The sequence below is a fragment of the Salvelinus sp. IW2-2015 genome, linkage group LG33 (assembly GCF_002910315.2).
Source record: "Salvelinus sp. IW2-2015 linkage group LG33, ASM291031v2, whole genome shotgun sequence".
Taxonomy (NCBI): Eukaryota; Metazoa; Chordata; class Actinopteri; order Salmoniformes; family Salmonidae; genus Salvelinus; species Salvelinus sp. IW2-2015.
The window spans coordinates 13,892,155-13,910,564 of record NC_036872.1 but is presented as its reverse complement, the minus strand read 5'-3'; the positions used below and the strand labels follow the sequence as shown (position 1 = coordinate 13,910,564).

At 45.9% G+C, this 18,410-nt stretch overlaps 1 protein-coding gene across 1 annotated transcript in view; it reads left to right on the top strand.

The window, feature by feature from the left end:
* The window catches only part of LOC111958137 (nuclear receptor corepressor 2), a 131,495-nt gene that overhangs the window by 76,182 nt on the left and 36,903 nt on the right, over positions 1-18,410 (top strand). Inside the window, exons 9-16 of the mRNA XM_070437103.1 lie at positions 1,711-1,777; positions 2,838-3,010; positions 3,225-3,318; positions 10,726-10,904; positions 11,599-11,653; positions 11,774-11,872; positions 14,449-14,612; positions 16,155-16,315. Coding sequence (XP_070293204.1) covers positions 1,711-1,777; positions 2,838-3,010; positions 3,225-3,318; positions 10,726-10,904; positions 11,599-11,653; positions 11,774-11,872; positions 14,449-14,612; positions 16,155-16,315 — 992 coding nt within the window. The remainder of the gene's footprint in view (positions 1-1,710; positions 1,778-2,837; positions 3,011-3,224; positions 3,319-10,725; positions 10,905-11,598; positions 11,654-11,773; positions 11,873-14,448; positions 14,613-16,154; positions 16,316-18,410) is intronic.

Below are 18,410 nucleotides of genomic sequence, written 5' to 3'. Positions count from 1 at the left end.
ACTGCACTTGAAGAAACTTTCAAAGTCCCTTAAATGTTCCATATTGACTGGCCTTCATGTCTTACAGTAATGATGGACTGTCGTTTCTCTTTGCTTATTTGAGCTGTTCTTGCCATAATATGGACTTGGTCTTTTACCAAATAGGGCTATCTTCTATATAACACCCTTACCTTGTCACAACACAACTGATTGGCTCAAAACGCATTAAGAAGGAGATAAAGTCCACAAATTCACTTTTAAGAAGGCACACCTGTTAATTGAAATGCATTCCACGTGACTACCGCATGAAGCTGATTGAGAGAATGCCAAGGGTGTGCAAAGTTCATTTTGATTCAACACTTTTTACTACATGATTCCATATGTGTTATTTCATAGTTTTGATGTCTTCACTATTATTCGACAATGTAGAAAATAGAAAAAATAAAGAAAACCCTCGGAATTGAGTATGTGTGTCTAAACTTTTGACTGGTACTGTACACACACACACACACACACACACACACACACACACACACACACACACACACACACACACACACACACACACACACACACACACACACACACACACACACACACGTGTGGCGTGTGATGTGACTATGGCATCCAAGCTGGCCGTCTAGTATGGACAAGTACGCCTCCAAACCCCCCCCCCCAGTTCCCAGCTCATTACATTCAGTCTTACATGAAAGGTATTTTGGTTTCCACAACAGCATAAATATCTCTGACTCACAGGTCAGCCCACATGTTAGAGTGGTGTGGGCAGAGTGTGGCACGCATGGAAATTTGGTGAAGTCACAGCTCGGAGGTGTGAAGAATAACCTTCCAGCTCCCAGACAGTAGCCTGCTTCTCCCCTGTCCACCTCTAACATCTTATTACTCAGTATAGAACTCTGTCTGTGAGTGTTTTTGTCCGTCTTGTATTCGACCTAGTATCTCCGCCTGTATTGTGTCTATGCACACGGAGTGATTTTGTGTGTGTGAATCAACGTTCATATGGGTCTCAGTATGTGTTTATATTAATGAGTTTAGATGTTTGTTTATATAGAAACGTGTAGATGGCAGTGTCTATGTTGTGATGAGGTCACCGTGTCCACTTATAGAATCTTTAGACTGCCTCAGTGCTGTTTTCTGCTTGACATGCGTGCATGCGTACACACTAGTACAGCCTTATTTCCTGCTGTCTGTCTGTCCTTGCCTGTGACCTGGGGGCCTGGATCCTAGCTGATGTGACTCACGGTGAATTAAATGGCACGTGACCTTACAACTGACAGGAATAAAACGTCATCTTTCACCGAAGGCCGAGAAAACGGATGGAGCAGCTGCCTAAGCAGATTACTGCCCTGACCTTTATTTGAAGAACTCTGGCTGGTTTGCTATTCCCGGGCCGGACCAACTTTAAAAGTCTGGCTCCTCTTTCTGTCCACCCCACCCCCCCCGAAACGATTTGGTGTTTATCGATTTAGGGACCAGAATTGTGTGCCTGTGTGTGTGGGGGTTGTAATAAAGTTCATACCTGGACAGCAGGACGTGTAAGCTACTCTTTACGGGTTAGAAATACAACCCCCCCCCCCCCCCCAAACTGACAAAAATGTAGTTCAAATCTTTGTTGATTTTCCTCTGTTTCCTTCCTATCAATCTTCTGTCTTATTGTCCCTTTCATTTATCTTTCCTTTGTATCCCTCTTTCTCCTTTCTTCACCCTTCACAGAAACCAGGCGATGAGGAAGAAGCTCATTCTTTACTTCAAGAGGAGAAATCATGCTCGTAAGCAGTGGGTGAGTACAGAACAGTGTGCTTCTCTGCTGGGACTGCTCTATGACCGATGACTAGATGTTAACTGGGCCAAGGAGCTCCTTGAAGTGTGTCCATGATCCACAGACTAAAGGGAAAGGAGCTCTGGGCCCTTGTGCCTGTTCTTTAGTAACACTGTAGCAGTAGCTACTCCTATGAAGTGTTGGACCACAGCTACTACGGCTTTTGAAAAATGAAAGGTAAAATAACGGAATAAAGGAGATGTCTCGCTGTGATTCAGCTCTCCCAGGACTTTCTTCTTCTAGGTCACATCAAGTCTGCTTCCTGTCTGGTGGTGGTAGATGGTACAGAGATGGTAGATGCTACAGGAGATGCACCACTGCTCGCTCGCTCTGTCAGTGTGTCAGTGATTGAGCAGGACCAAGGCAGCGGGCGGCGCTAAAAATAACCCTGCCATCGATCGTCCAGGCTCTGATGTCAGAGTTAGGCAGACATCCTCAATCACCCTCCCTGACAGAAAATCTTTACCACAAATCAAGCCCTTACTTTTCCTGTGGAATATATTTCCACAGGGATACATTATGTGTAATAACCATGTTTCACCTCAGAAAAATGACATCCTCAACAATGCAGGAGAATTGGGAATAATTTAATAGTTGCAGAGTTACACTAACCCTAAATGCAGAAACCATATCTAAACTGTAATTTATAGAGAGGCACACCTACCGCCCCATAGTGCTATTTGCCGGCCCATGTGCTGCAGGGTCATATATCCACCAGTCATGGTGTGTAGTGTAAGTAGAGGTTCCAGGCCAGCTCCAGGCTGGAGAGGGGAGCGCAGGCTGGAAAAGACATGGGCAGCTGTTTTAAGAGACCTCAGAGGGCTGTGTCTCCTCCAGGGTTAATGGTCTGCTTTACAGCCTGCCCCGTCGAGCAGCTGGGAAAACATGGAGCTCTGTTTTGGTCATGACTCAAGGTTAGACTCAGTCTCTGCAGAGGCACAGCACATCATGGCACAAAAAGGGACACTATTTGTATTTTGGAGGAGTTGGTTGTATTTATTTTGTTTGTTTTTTCCTTCAGGAACAGAAGTTCTGCCAGCGCTATGACCAGTTGATGGAGGCCTGGGAGAAGAAGGTGGAGCGCATTGAGAACAACCCCCGGCGCCGGGCCAAGGAGAGCAAGGTACGCGAGTACTACGAGAAACAGTTCCCTGAGATCCGCAAGCAGAGGGAGCTGCAGGAGCGCATGCAGAGGTGAGTCAAGGCCTGGGGCCTCCTGCTCCTTCATATACTAATCAAGACATTAGATGGAGTAATTCCAATCAGTTAAAGAGTCTGATTACGTTGAGTTGTTACTTGGTTACAGTATGGAGGGAAGTCTGTGTATATAATGTCAGAGAAGGAGGATATCCGCTCCTGTACATGCAGTGTGTTGACATGTCCTCTGTGTTCCCCCGGTGGGGAGTAGCCGGGTGGGGCAGCGTGGAGGGGGATTGGCCTCGTCTTCAGCCCGCAGTGAACACGAGGTCTCTGAGATCATCGACGGCATATCAGAGCAAGAGGTGAGCTCTTCCAAATCAAATCAAGCATTATTTCTACAGCACATTTCAGACATGGAATGCAACAGGAGAAAAACAAATAAAAACAATGAATGGTTTACTGCACAACAAACATAAGAGGATAAAAAACTAAAGAATAACAATAAAAACTGAACGACTAAAAAGCACCCGAAGGAAAAGCAAAGCTAAACAATTTTTTTATTTTTGTAATTTTTTAAAAGATCTCTTTTAAATATGTCCACAGTTTCGCCCCACAATCGTGGGTTGATTTTTTTAAAACAGTTGAAGAATCTTAAAATGAATTCTAAAACTCACAGGCAGCCAGTGCAGAGACTTTAAAACCGGTGTAATGTGTGCTTTCTGTCGGGTCAGTACCCGTGCTGCAGCATTCTGTATGTTTTGCAGTTGACAAATGGCTTTCTTGGGTAGACCAGACAGGAGAGTATTACGGTAGTCAACCCTGCTTGTAATAAAAGCATGTATGAGTCTTTCTGTATCAGCCTGAGAGGGAAACGGACGCACTTTGGCAATGTTCCTCAGGTGGTAATAAGCTGTTTTGGTCACATTCCTTGTGTGGGATTCGAAATTGACTTCAGAATGTAAAATATACCTAGGTTTTTTACCCTGTGTTATTGTTATTCCCTGTGAATTAAAACATGTGGCCAGATTCTCTTTCTGTGCTTCGGCTCCAACAATAAGTACCTCTGTCTTGTCTTGATTTAGCTGGATGAAATTTTGAGCCATCCAAGTATTTTAAATCACTAATACAGTCTAATGTATCTGTGGAGCTAAAATCCACTGGTGACACATGTAAAGTTGTGTATCATCTGCTTAGCAGTGAAAATCAATGCTGTGCTTTCTGATAACGCTGCCGAGGGGTAACATATATAAACTGAACAGTTCAGGACCCAAAATCAAACCTTGAGAAACGCCACTTTATATTTATTTTCTCTGAGTTATGTTCACCAAGGGTGACAAACTATTGACCGGTTAAATGGGTCCTAAACCAATTTAGAACTGGACCGGAGAGGCTAACCCACTGGACCGGAGATTGGCCGAAAATGGTTAGGAGCTGAAGAATCTAGATGACTTTTCTTCAGAAAGGGTTTTACCATATCAGTTTTTAGTGCAGGGGGGGAAAAGTGCCTGTGAACAAGGAGTGATGAACAATACCTTGAAATTCTTCAGATATGCATTAAAAACTGTTTTGAAGGTGGTGGGGATAGGATCGAGAAGGCAGGTAGAAGTCTTAAGTTGTGATATCACTTTCCTGAGCACATCTGTGTCAACAATGTAAAATAAATCCATAGTGCCTTTGCGTGGTAGGCTAGGGCACATATCAAACTTCTCATCAGGTCTTGCTTGACTGATACCCAGCCTAACGTTTATCTTATATCTGAAATATGCCGCAAAGGAAAGTTCGCAGGTTTGCGAGGGTAGGATTTATCAGGCCATCAATGGTCGAGAAGAGCACTCTGTAATTATTCTGATTATTAGTGGTCAAGTTAGAAAAATTTGCCCCTCTGGCATTTCCAATTGCCTTGTTATATTTGCCAAGTTTCTCTCTCAGAATATCATAATGGACCTGCAAACTTCCTCCACTTCCGACTATGCCTTTTTGCAATTTACCTTCAATTGATTAGTTTCCTCACTCATTCAAAGGCATTTGGATGTGGCCTTTTTCAACTTTACTGGAGCTATGGCATCAATGGTTGCCCTGAATTTGCTATTAAAGATATCAACTAAATTGTCACGAGGAAGTCAGGATAGGTGACGGAGTATTGTTCAGACACAATAAAATCGGTAGCAACTTCAGAGGTAAGATAGTGTTTCTCAATAATGTGTTCAGCATTACCCTGTGCTATGGGCAACAAGGTAGTAAAAAATCCACAGTGGTGATCAGATAAAGCAATATCAACTATAGAGGATATGTCAATAGAAAGCCTCTTGGTAATAACCAGGTCCAGAGTATGGCCGCGGTTATGGGTGGGCCCAGTAGAAAGCCTCTTGGTAATAACCAGGTCCAGAGTANTAGAAAGCCTCTTGGTAATAACCAGGTCCAGAGTATGGCCGCGGTTATGGGTGGGCCCAGTAGAAAGCCTCTTGGTAATAACCAGGTCCAGAGTATGGCCGCGGTTATGGGTGGGCCCAGTAACATGTTGGATAAAGTCCATAGAGCTCAAAAGATTCATTACTTCAATGGTCTTGGAGTCAGTCTCTTTGTCAACATGAATATTAAAATCGCCCAACACCAATGATTTTGTCATAGTTCTCAAGGACAATAGACAAAAGCTCTTACACTACTTCACCTCCCTCTTTTTTCCTCTCCCTCCATCGTCTCTCTTTTCTGTACCCGTCATTCCCCATATCCCTCTCTCTTTAGTGCCCTTTCTCTCACTCATGAATATACAGTGTTCTTGTCATGCCTGTTGCTTGACCCTCTCAATCACCAATTTCTTTGTCACGTGAGGCTGAATGACACAGTTACTGTAGCTGCGTAACACTTATAACCAGTTCAGGAAGCATGTGATGTGGCCTTTTTAGTGTCAAGGCCCGGAGAAGATGGCTGACATTTTACATGCTCCTGACCGAATGCGTCGTTTGTTTATTTTTACTTATTCTGTGCATAATATTGCTGCCTCCGTTTCTTATGACCGAAAATAACTTCTGGACATCAGAACAGCGATTACTCGCCACGAACTGGCAGACCCCCCCCCCCCCCCCCCCTTAATTAGCCCGGCGTGAAGGACATACTGCTTTCCCGGGAACAGGCCCAAATCCCCGTCATTTGCGTGAAGAGAAGACAGAGAAAAAGAGGACGGAGGCCGCGCTGCCTTGTGAGAATTCGTAGGCGATCGAATAAACCCCCACTGCCTTCCGTTCTACTAGCTAACATGCAATCATTGGAAAATTAAATCGACGACCTACGAGGAAGATTAAACTACCAACGGGACATTAAAAACTGTAATATCTTATACTTCACGGAGTCGTGGCTGAACAATGATATTATCAACATTCAACTGGCTGGTTATACGCTGTATCGGCAGGATAGAACATCGGCGTCTGATAAGACAAGGGGGGGTGGACTATGTATATTTGTAAACAACAGCTGGTGCACGATATCTAAGGAAGTCTCGAGGTTTTGCTCGCCTGAGGTACCTGAGTATCTCATGATAAGCTGTAGACCACACTATCTACCTAGATAGTTTTCATCTGGATTTTTTGCAGCTGTCTACCTACCACCACATACCGATTCTGGCACTAAGACCGCACTCAATGAGCTGTATACCGCCATAAGCAAACAGGAAAACGTTCATCCAGAGGCCGCGCTCCTAGTGGCCGGGGACTTTAATGCAGGGAAACCTACATCCGTTATACCAAATTTCTATCAGCATGTTAAATGTGCAACCAGAGGGGAAAAAAACTCTAGACCACCTTTACTCCATTCACAGAGACGTGTATAAAGCTCGCCCTCACCCTCCATTTGGCAATCTGACCATGCTTCTATCCTCCTGATTCCTGTGTACAAGTGAAATTTAAAGCAGGAAGCACCAGTGATTCGGTCAATAAAAAAGTGGTAAGATGAAGCAGATGCTAAGCTACAGGACCGTTTTGCTAGCACAGACTGGAATATGTTCCGGGATTCCTCCGATGGCATTGAGGAGTACGCCACATCAGTCATTGGCTTCATCAATAAGTGCATCGACGACGTCGTCCCCACGGTGACCGTACGTACATACCCCAACCAGAAGCCATGGATTACAGGCTAGAGTTAAAGGCTAGAGCTGCCGCTTTCAAGGAGCGGGACTCTAACCCGGAAGCTTATAAGAAATCCTGCTATGCCCTCCGACGAACCATCAAACAGGCAAAGCGTCAATACAGGACTAAGATCGAATCGTACTACACCGGTTTCGATGCTCGTCGGATGTGGCAGGGCTTGCAAACCATTACAGACTACAAAGGGAAGCACAGCCGAGAGCTGCCCAGAGACACAAGACTACCAGGCGAGCTAAACTACTTCTATGCTCGCTTCGAGGCAAATAACACTGAAACATGAAACATGAATGTATGAAACATGCATGAGAGCACCAGCTGTTCCGGATGACTGTGTGATCACACTCTCCGCAGACGACGTGAGTAAGACCTTTAAACAGGTCAACATTCACAAGACTGCAGGGCCAGAACGTGTACTGCGAGCATGCGCTGACCAACTGGCAAGTGTCTTCACTGACATTTTCAACCTCTCTCTGTCCGAGTCTGTAATACCTATTTTTTTTAAGCAGACCACCTTAGTCCCTGTGACCAAGAACACTAAGGTAATGTGCCTAAATGACTACCGACCCGTAGCATTCACATCTGTAGCCATGAAGTGCTTTGAAAGGCTGGTCATGGCTCACAAAAACACCATTATCCCAGAAACCCTAAACCCACTCCAATTTGCATACCGCCCTAACAGATCCACAGATGATGCAGTCTCTGTTGCACTCCACACTGCCCTTTCCCGCCTGGACAAAGGAACAACTATGTGAGAATGCTCTTCATTGACTACAGCTCAGCGTTCAACACCGTAGTGCCCTCAAAGCTCATCATTAAGCTAAGGACCCTGGGAAATAACCTAAATAACTCCCTCTGCAACTGCATCCTGGTCTTCCTGACAGGCCGCCCCAGGTGGTAAGGGTAGGTAACAACACATCCACCATGCTGATCCTCAACACAGGGACCCCTCAGGGGTTCGTGCTCAGTCCCCTCCTGTACTCCCTGTTCACTCATGACTGCATGGCCAGGCACGACTCCAACACCATCATTAAGTTTGCCGATGACACAACAGTGGTAGGCCTGATCACCGACAACGACGAGACAGCCTATAGGGAGGAGATCAGACACCTGACCGTGTGGTGCCAGGACAACAACCTCTCCCTCAACGTGATCAAGACAAAGGAGATGATTGTGGACTACAGGAAAAAGAGGACTGAGCACGCCCCCATTCTCATCGACGGGGCTGTAGTGGAGCAACTAACATGGTCCAAGCACACCAAGACAGTTGTGAAGAGGGCACGACAAAACCTATTCCCCCTCAGGAGACTGAAAAGATTTGGCATTGGTCCCCACATCCTCAAAAGGTTCACAGCTGCACCATCAAGAGCATCCTGACTGGGTGCATCACTACCTGGTATGGCATCTGCTCGGCCTCTGACCGCAAGGCACTACAGAGGGTAGTGCGTATGGCCCAGTACATCACTGGCCATCTAGGACCTCTATACCAGGCAGTGTCAGAGGAATGCCCTAAAAATTGTCAGACTCCAGCCACCCTAGTCATAGACTGTTCTCTCTGCTATCGCACGGCAAGCGGTACTGGAACGCCAAGTCTAGGTCCAAGAGGCTCCTAAACAGATTCTACCCCCAAACCATAAGACTCCTGAACATCTAATCAAATGGCTACCCAGTCTATTTGCATTGCCCACCCTTCTATGCTGCTGCTACTCTCTGTTATCATCTACGTTTTGTCACTTTAATAACTCTACCTACATGTACATATTACCTCAATTACCTCGACTAACCGGTTCCCCCGCACATTGACTCTGTACCGGTATCTCCTGTACCGTATATAGTCTCGCTATTGTATTTTGCTGCTGCTCTTTAATTACTTGTTCCTTTTATTTCTTATTCTTATTTTTTTTTTTAACTGCATTGTTGCTTAGGGGCTTGTAAGTAAGCGTTTCACTGTAAGGTGAAACGCCTGTTGTATTCGGCGCTTGTGACTAATTTAATTTAATTTGATTTTGATGTGTGATCCAGACAGATACAGTGCCTTCAGAAAGTATTCACACCCGTTGACTTTTTACACATTTTGTTGTTACAGCCCAAATTTAAAGTTGATTAAATTGAGATTGTGACGCTGGCCTAGACACAATATTCCATAATGTCAGTGGAATAATGTCTTTTTAGATTTTTTATTTTTACAAATTGCTAAAATGTCTTATCCCTTTGAGCATGGTGAAGTTATTAATTTTGCTTTGGATGGTGTATCAATACATCCAGTCACTACAAAGTTACAGGCGTTCTTCCGAACTCAGTTGCCGGGGAGAATGGAAACCGCTAAAAGATTTTACCGTGAGGCCAACTGGGACTTTAAAACTGTTAGAGTTCAATAGCTGTGATAGGAGAAACCTGAGGATGGATCAACAACATTTAAGTTACTCCACAATACTAACATAAATGACGGAAGCATGTACAGAATAAAACATATTTCAAAACATGCATCCTGTTTGTAATAAGACACGAAAGTAAAGCTGCAAAAAATGTGGCAAATAAGTTAACTTTGTCCTGAATCCAAATTGTTATGTTTGGGACAAATCCAACACATCACTGAGTACCACTCTTCATATTTTCAAGCATGGTGGTGGCTGCATCATGTTATGTGTATGCTTGCCATCAGCAATACTAGGGAGTTTTTTTAGGATATAAATAAATGGAATAGAGCTAAGCATAGGCAAAATCCTAGAAGAAAACCTGGTTCAGTCACTGGGAGACATTCACCTTTTTAGAAGGACAATAACCTAAAACACAAGGCCAAATATACAATCCAGATGGGCAAAGCTCTTAGAGACTTACCCAGAAAGACTCTGCTAAGGTGATTCTAGTATTGACTCAGGGGTGTGAATACTCATGGGATATATTTCTGTATTTCATTTTCAAAAAAACATGTTTTCACTTTATCATTATAGGGTAATGTGTGTAGATGAGTCAGAAGAATTCTGAATTCAGGCTGTAACACAACAAAATATGGATTAAGTCAAGGGGTATGAATACTTTCTGAAGACAGTGTAGATGCACACAAACACACACAGAGTAAAGAGACTCTAGCTCTGCCACTTGCACAACCGATGAGTTTGAACTCTGCACAGTGGTTAGAGATGTCACTTCCTCTCTTCCCCAGTCACCCTCATTCCTCCCTCCCCTCCCCTCTGAAAGGCATGCTGAGGATGAAAGGGGGAGAGATGTCAGCCACAGGGTCCCTGCTGTGAGAGTTCCACAGGACAAGCAGAGCTGGCTTGTGAATAACAGGGCTAGTCATCACACTGAGTACAGTACAGGGGCGGTGTTTATCTGTAAGGTCAGCCCAGGCTTGGATAAGCACTGACTGCTCACCCTAGGCGTGCAGCATCGCCCTCTTCCCCTCCTCCTCCCTGACTTCCTCTAAATCTCATGACCTCTTACACACTTAACACAACACGACTGTTGCGCCTGTGTCACCACCGTTGCCTCTGTGCACTGTTTATCTCAGCCTCCTGTATTTGGAAAGCTCTACTTTGGTGTACACTAACAGCCTACTCACCCCAAGACATTTTGTCTGTTTGTCTGATTGTGTGTGTGTGTTTACACGCGTGTGCGGGTGCGTGTTTGTGTCAGAACACCGAGAAGCAAATGCGTCAGCTGGCGGTCATCCCTCCCATGCTATTTGACGCAGAGCAGCAACGTATCAAGTTCATCAACATGAACGGCCTGATGGACGACCCCATGAAGGTGTACAAGGACCGGCAGGTCATGAACATGTGGAGCGAGCAGGAGAAGGACACCTTCCGTGAGAAGTAAGTCACTCACTCAGACGTAGAAATACACTGCATAGAATGGCAGAACTGTGTGCTGTGCAGTAGTAGACAAAGCTCGCTTTGTGTTTCTGAGAGCAGTGAGAAGTGGCATGCATGGTGGTTTGGTCGGACTGAGATTTGGAATAGAAATGTCTGACCTATCCAAAGGTCCGGGAGTTGTTGAGGAAGTGAATCTTCCCTCTTTGTGAGAAATGAGAGGATATATCAACCAGCCAAACGTAAACCACAGACGGAGATCAGAGACTGTGAATGCTGCCCCGGTGCAGAGAGAGAGAGATGTGGATGTGATGCCTGCTGCTGCAGACTCCTCTCAGCCTCAACCCTCAGTAAGAGAGAGTTGGGAGAGATGTAAGCAATGCTCAGTACTGGCTATGTTTTCCTATTGGGATATAAAGTAATGTCAGGTAGGATGCACTGATAGAAGTATGGTGAAGGAGCTGTAGGTTAGTGTGGATGAGAGCATGCTTTAGATGAATAATAGAGAGTGAAATATCTCTGGAGAGATGGATGTGTGACTGAAGTCATCGCTGATGGGAGCCTCTTCTCCCATCAGGCAAACTACACATACGTCATTCTCCACAATTTACCTGCATATCAAAAGGCAGAGTGCCTGTAGATAATTCATTTGATAGAAAGTGTTAAATATGTATCTCTGTCTGCTTTGTGCTCACAGGTTCATCCAGCACCCAAAAAACTTTGGCCTGATTGCTTCTTTCCTGGAGAGAAAGGTACATTTGGGAAGATCTCACTCCATGCACAGTGGTAGACCCCAAGTTCTGACACCTGAGTAGTCTTGTATTGTCATCCTGCTTGGGAGATGAGGTCCTAGTAATGTTGTTTTGTTTCAGACAGTGGCAGAGAGTGTCCTCTTCTACTACCTGACCAAAAAGAACGAGAACTACAAGAACATTGTGCGCAGGAACTATCGGCGCCGTGGCAGGAGCCAGGTACTGTACCTTGAACCTTACGGAACCTAACCAATCCACTTCAGGCATTCTCAAGGTGAAAGACGGTTATCAGTTAAACACTGGGTTATGGGGCCTCCCGAGTGGCGCTGCGGTCTAAGGTGGCGCTGCGGTCTAAGGTGGCGCTGCGGTCTAAGGTGGCGCTGCGGTCTAAGGTGGCGCTGCGGTCTAAGGTGGCGCTGCGGTCTAAGGTGGCGCTGCGGTCTAAGGTGCATGGAGTGAGACGTCACTACAGACCCGGGTTCAATCCCAGTCTGTGTCCCAACCGGTTGTAACTGGGAGTCCCATAGGGCGGCGCACATTTGTCCGAATGTCGTCCGGGTTAGGGGAGGGTTTGGCAGGGGGGGCTTTACTTGGCTCATTGCGCTATAGCGACTCCTTGTGGTGTGCTGGGTGCCAGCAGGCTCACGGTCTTCAGCTGAACAGTGTTTCCTCCGACACATTGATGCGACTGGCTTCCGGGTTAAGCGGGCGGGTGTTAGAGTGTGGTTTGGCAGGTCGTGTTTCGGAGGACGCATGACTCGACCTTCGCCTCTCCCGAGCCCTTTGGGGAGTTGCAGCGATGAGACAAGATCATAATTGGATATTACAAAATTGGTGAGAAAAATAGAAAATATAAGAAGACTGGGTTGAGTACCACTTGCAGGGAGAGGTAAAACAGCCATGGGGCTCTGTGAGTAGTGGGATCAGTAGAGGATAGGTCGTCATGCAAGCAGCACACCAATCATGTTGGCACACTGCGCACCTTACCAATTACTCATGCTACACACACACACACATACATTCATGCTACACACACATCACAGCTGCTGCTACCAGACTCTTATTATACTAATCAGTTTATACACTTGCCCCCTATCCCCATATTCCCCAATACAAGTGTAAAGGTTGGACTATAAATTGTACCTTCCTGTATTATACTTATGCTAAAATGTTTATTCTATTCCACTGAGCCATTTACTTTATGTTCATATGCTTATCTTTTATTATTTCTTATTGTTGCATTGTGGAGAAGGAACCTGCAAGTAAGCCTTTAGTTGGACGATGTATACCAAGATTCCGTTCATACGACTAATATAACTTGACCTTGAATGTGACACCTGCCGTTGTGCCCCCCCTTCGTGTCAGCACTAATGTGTCTGTCCACGTGACTTTTATTTAACAGGTTGTTTCCATTGCTAATGATCGCCCAGCTATCACTTAGGCCCAGATCAGGTGTTAGGCAGTTAAACTCCAGCGGCGCTGCAGTGTGTGGGGTGCAGTGTGGTGGGCGCTAATGAAATGGTCCATTAATTAGCCAGTGACCTTTCCTGTGGGCGTCAGCCGGCTGGCAGTGTCTCTTCCTAATCTCTCCCAGAGACACCTCAGATTATTACCTAGCTAGCCGACGCTCAGCTCAGTGCACAAACACCACGGGCTTGTTAGCCGCACTGGGGCTAACGCTAATAACACAGGGAGAGAAAGGGAGACAGAGGAGCGTGTGAGAGGGGAGAGGTACAGAAGGGGGGAGAGGGAGTCGGCGAGTGAGAGATTTGTAGAAGGAGAGGGGGTGGGGAAGGGAGAGCAGAGAATCGTCTCCACAGGGTCACAACAGATAACGTTAGTGAGTACAAGAGGGGAGGGAGCACACGACAATACGTACTAATAACAACACAAAAGCTAATGAACGCCCAGCCTTATTGAGTCTGTTCTCTTCTGTTGTAAAGCAAAGCAGACCATAGATAGCAGGTGGCCTGAGTCTGACTCATTTAACACTCCTGTAAATGGCTGTGTTTTTGTTTTTCGATCTGTTTTAGGTGCATGACACCGAGCTAAGAGAGAACAAATGGAGATTGTGATAGTCTATGGAGATGATTAGGCTGCTGTTTATAGTCTCCAGGTCCCAAGTGGGGGAGGGAGGGAGTGCTGTTATTGAGTTATGGCTTTTTATTTGTTGTTTTTTGCGTTGAATTTATCTTTGAGAGGGGAAACATTAAATCTGGTGACATGGTTCAAATGGAGTTATGCTATCTCTGTGAGAATGGTCCATTTTGATGTAGCCTGCTCTCTGTCTTTTTGTGTTTCCTTGTCCAGAGCTGGATGTAATGCCTCTGTTATTAGAGTAGACATGAGAGGGATTGAATAGGCTTCAGCTAGAAATCCATTTACTTACAGTGCTTTCATTAAACCATGAACACACAGCACACCTCCCATATACTTAGGGAACTGTGATTTCCAATGCATGAATAAGTGTAGTTACCACCAGTTATACCAGTGTTAGTGGCCAGACTTTGGCAGTCTGCAGCATTTCTTTCATGATATGAACCCTCACCCTGAGCCCAGACAGGAAGTGGAAGAGGAAGTGGTTCTGGGCGCCAGATGAAGGCATAAGGGCTGTTTTTGTGGTGTATGTACTGGCATGCATGGCAGAATGACCTCAACACTACTACATGGCTCATGTATCTGTTTGTGTGTTTCTATATAGGTTCTTATACATGTTTTACATGTGCTTACATATTTGTAAGTCACCAGGGATCATGTTTGTGACTAGTGTGTTGTCTTGTATTCCACCCCAACAGCATGGCCAGCAGCAGCAACAACAACTGCAGGTGAACCGCAGCAGCCAGGAGGAGAAGGAGGAGAAGGAGAAGGAGAAGGAGAAAGAGAAAGAGAAAGAGAAAGAGAAGGAGGGAGAGAGGGATGAGGAGAAGACTGAGGGGGAAGACAAGGAGGATGTAATGAAGTGAGTCTGCTTGCTTTCTCTCTCGCTCTAAATTTAGGTGTGTCAAATGTATTTTCCCCCGGGGGCCGCATTCGGTCTTCAACGAGGTCTGAAGGGCCGCACAGAAAATGTGTTATATATACTTGCTGTCGAAATTAGCAGAAAATAGTTCTCCGTCCCTGACTGTCTAGCTTTCATTTCGGTGACTATTAGCGAGCCGGACACAGTCAAGAAACTGTATAAATGTAGGGCCATTATAATTTCTACACAGTTTAGATGTGGTTTTAGTCATTTTAAAGTATGTTCAGTTCACCCCCCCCCCACCCCGACCCTGCACTAAATCACGTCTGACGTCTGAATTGGTCCAGGTCAGTTCATTGGAAATGGAGTGGGAGTTAGATTTGACTGCCCTGACTAGATCTGGAAAGGTAATCATCAGATGGAGCTTTTTTCACCCCTGACTAGTTACTCCTCCACCTTCAGCCAGAATTTCCATCCAGTGAAAAATCTGTATTTTCCCCCTTTAAAAAACGTCTGTTTTCCTGTTTTTCTTCTCTCACTCCCAAGAGGCTACTAAAAGTCACATTTGTAAGATTCCTTACTTATTTTCTTTCTTTTTCCGATGGGGGTAAAAGTGGCATAGTTGAAACACCATTATCGTACTGTCTGTTGCTACAATAATCCATCTAGTCTCCTGAGCTTGGAGTGTGCTGTGCGTGACACTGCCCTGCCCTGGCATCTTCGTGGGCACGGTGCCAGCGTGAAGGAGAGGAGGATGGGGGAATCAGTGGATGCTTCTGAACACTGCAATCTGTGTGAGCAGAGCAGCGGAACAGATGGAGAGCTCACTCACTGCAGTGTGTTGTTGTCCTCATGTTGACTCACATGTTTCACAGGGAAGAACAGCGAAGGATGGAATTCTATAATCATATCCAATCTTCTAGCGTAGCTCTCTGAATGGAGACGCGCTTGGATAGGTTGTTGTTCAGTGCTACTGACTGACAGGACATTGAACAGGTGTTTCCCTCCCTGACTGAGTGTTGTTGATCATGATTAAGCATCTGCAGTGCTTCCAGTACCTGAGCTGAGGAGTCCCTGACTCCCACAACACCCTGGTTGGCACAGCTGGCACTTCTATATTTAGTGGGCCAGGCAGCAGAGCAGGTCGCCTCTAGAAGATAAATGATGCCAGACCAGGGTAAGATGAATTGAAGAACACTGGCTACAAAATCACTGGCCTGTCATGACGCTGACAGGATATATTGCCTTGCTTGCAAAACTTAAAACGACGCTCTCCTGTGTGTGTGTGTGTGTGTGTGTGTGTGTGTGTGTGTGTGTGTGTGTGTGTGTGTGTGTGTGTGTNTGTGTGTGTGTGTGTGTGTGTGTGTGTGTGTGTGTGTGTGTGTGTGTGTGTGTGTTTTTTTAACCCAGACAAACCTCTGCACTTTTTATCAGGTTTTAAGTTAACAAACTCAACAGTACACATGTACTGAGCAGGCCAGGCAGTGAGGAAGAGGAGGGTGATGAAGGTGGTGTGACTGACTGACACTCTTCCCCCTGCAGGGACGACACCTCCGGCGAGGACGGGGAGGACAAAGAGCCCACGGTGGCTTTCAAGGGTCGACGCACGGCCAACAGCCAGGGTCGCCGCAAGGGGCGCGTCACCCGCTCCATGACCAGCGAGGTGGAGGAGACCACCACTCCACCGCTCAGCAGCGAACTAGGTACATCTCACTCTACTACTATAGTCTACACTGCTGCCTGAGGTCTTTTACGGTGTGTTCATGGTCTTTAACACACGTTGCTGTTTTCACCTGAGAAGAGTTTCATCACTATGCTGATATTAGCTACACATCTCATAAACCGAAAGAGCCAGGATCTCTCTGAGAAACATTTCATGGCTGAGTTTTTGGCCTGATTTGGAGGTGCTTGAATGAAACATACGGCCAGGATACTGCTGAAGCACGTCAGTTTAGTAGGTCCACCTGATTTAATTGAAACTGAGCATATAATCACACAGAGTGTGGATGGTTTGATACCTGCTGGCGCTAGAACAGCCCTCCCATCATCATACATTCTGTCAGTCAGTTCAGTCTGCTCTCATTGCTGTGTGCTTTCCCTTGTCATATCCCACACCACAAGGGTGCACTGTGGCTCTTTCTCCAAACTCTTTTAAACACACAGACCTTGGCCAGGAATAGAATATAATACAACTTTATTGTCTGTCCAGGATGGACATTTTTCTTTGGCATCACCTCACATTAAAAGGATCACATACGAATACATTCTCACGTCACACACATTTAAATCAGTCACTCCATCATACTGCATACACTAAAAACATAGGACATTGATATTAAACATTCACTCACAACTGACTGCTGCCCCAACTTCACTGGATAGATAAATACATATACCAATACAATTTACATTGCATTTAGTAGTCCACAAGGAGCTAATGAATGTTTGAATGGCCTTAGCCATGGGCATTCTGAAGCGCCGGCCAGAGGGAAGCCTCTCGAGCTGAGGGTGTAGAAGGTGGGAGGGGTCGCCAACAACAGCCAGTGACTTCCGTTTGGTTGCCTTGTGGAACAGACTGTGCATGGGGTGGACCAATTACTTTGCTGGCTGTGTTTACTATTCTGGTTAGTTTGTTAGAAGCTGCCACTTTAAGATTATTTCTTGCTTAAACGAGATATAATGCCAGTAAATGGATCCTTGTGTAAAGAAATTCTGCCTGTGTTGCTCTCTGGTTCATTACATAATGATCTGGATCCAGACATTCCTAAGGCTGATAATGGGTGGTAGAATAATACTTCATGACAAAATACCCAGTAAGTCAGCAATACTCCTGCCTCAGTTTTGATTCCCTCTGTAGTTAGCACACACTACACACACACGCACACACACTGTAGCTGCAGGCGACCCGAGTTTTGATGTTTCAGCACTTTAGTCGGTTGTTGCTTCTGCTGTGGGTTAGTCCCAGGGAATCCCCAGGTGGTCTGAGCCAGCCAGAGGGGCTCTGTTCTGATCAGCAGCTCGGGTCACTCTCATTTCCTCACTGTTACTGGGCTTGTTCCCCTTCCCCACCTCGCCTGCTGTTACTGTGCCCTTCACAGCCTCACTGAGAGGACACAACAGCACTGGAACTGCAGCTCTTCTCTGTTCTCCGCACTTTCTCATCTTCTTTCCTGTCTCTTCGACTCTGCCAGGGTAAGGCTGGCCTCTACTGTAGACAGAGAGAACAGCCTCTTATGTCTATAATCATTAACTGACTTTCTCCTGGGCTTCCTGCTTCCTACCTCTTAAACAAACAATCCCTGTTGACCGGCTGTACTGTGCTGCACCAGCAAGGAGCAACGGCAACCCTGCCCCCCTAGATTTTCTCTCTTCGCTTTCTTTCCTCTCGCTCTCTCTCTCTCTCTCTCTCTCGCTCTCTCGCTCTCTCGCTCTCTCGCTCTCTCGCTCTCTCGCTCTCTCGCTCTCTCTCTCTCTCTCTCTCTGTCTCTGTCTCTGTCTCTGTCTCTGTCTCTGTCTCTGTCTCTGTCTCTGTCTCTGTCTCTCTCTCTGTCTCTGTCTCTGTCTCTCTCTCTCTCTCTCTCTGTCTCTCTCTCTCTCTGTCTCTCTCTCTTAACAGCGCTCTGCACAGGCAGCAGTGGAGGACAGTGATCAGATCTTTACTGAGCTGATCCGCTCCATTGAGAGAAGGAGCTCTGAGGTGAAGGAGCTGATCAGAGCCCAAGAGAAGGCTCAAGTGAGTCAAGCTGAAGGACTCCTGGAGCAACTGAAGCAGGAGATAGCTGAGCTGAGGAAGAGAAG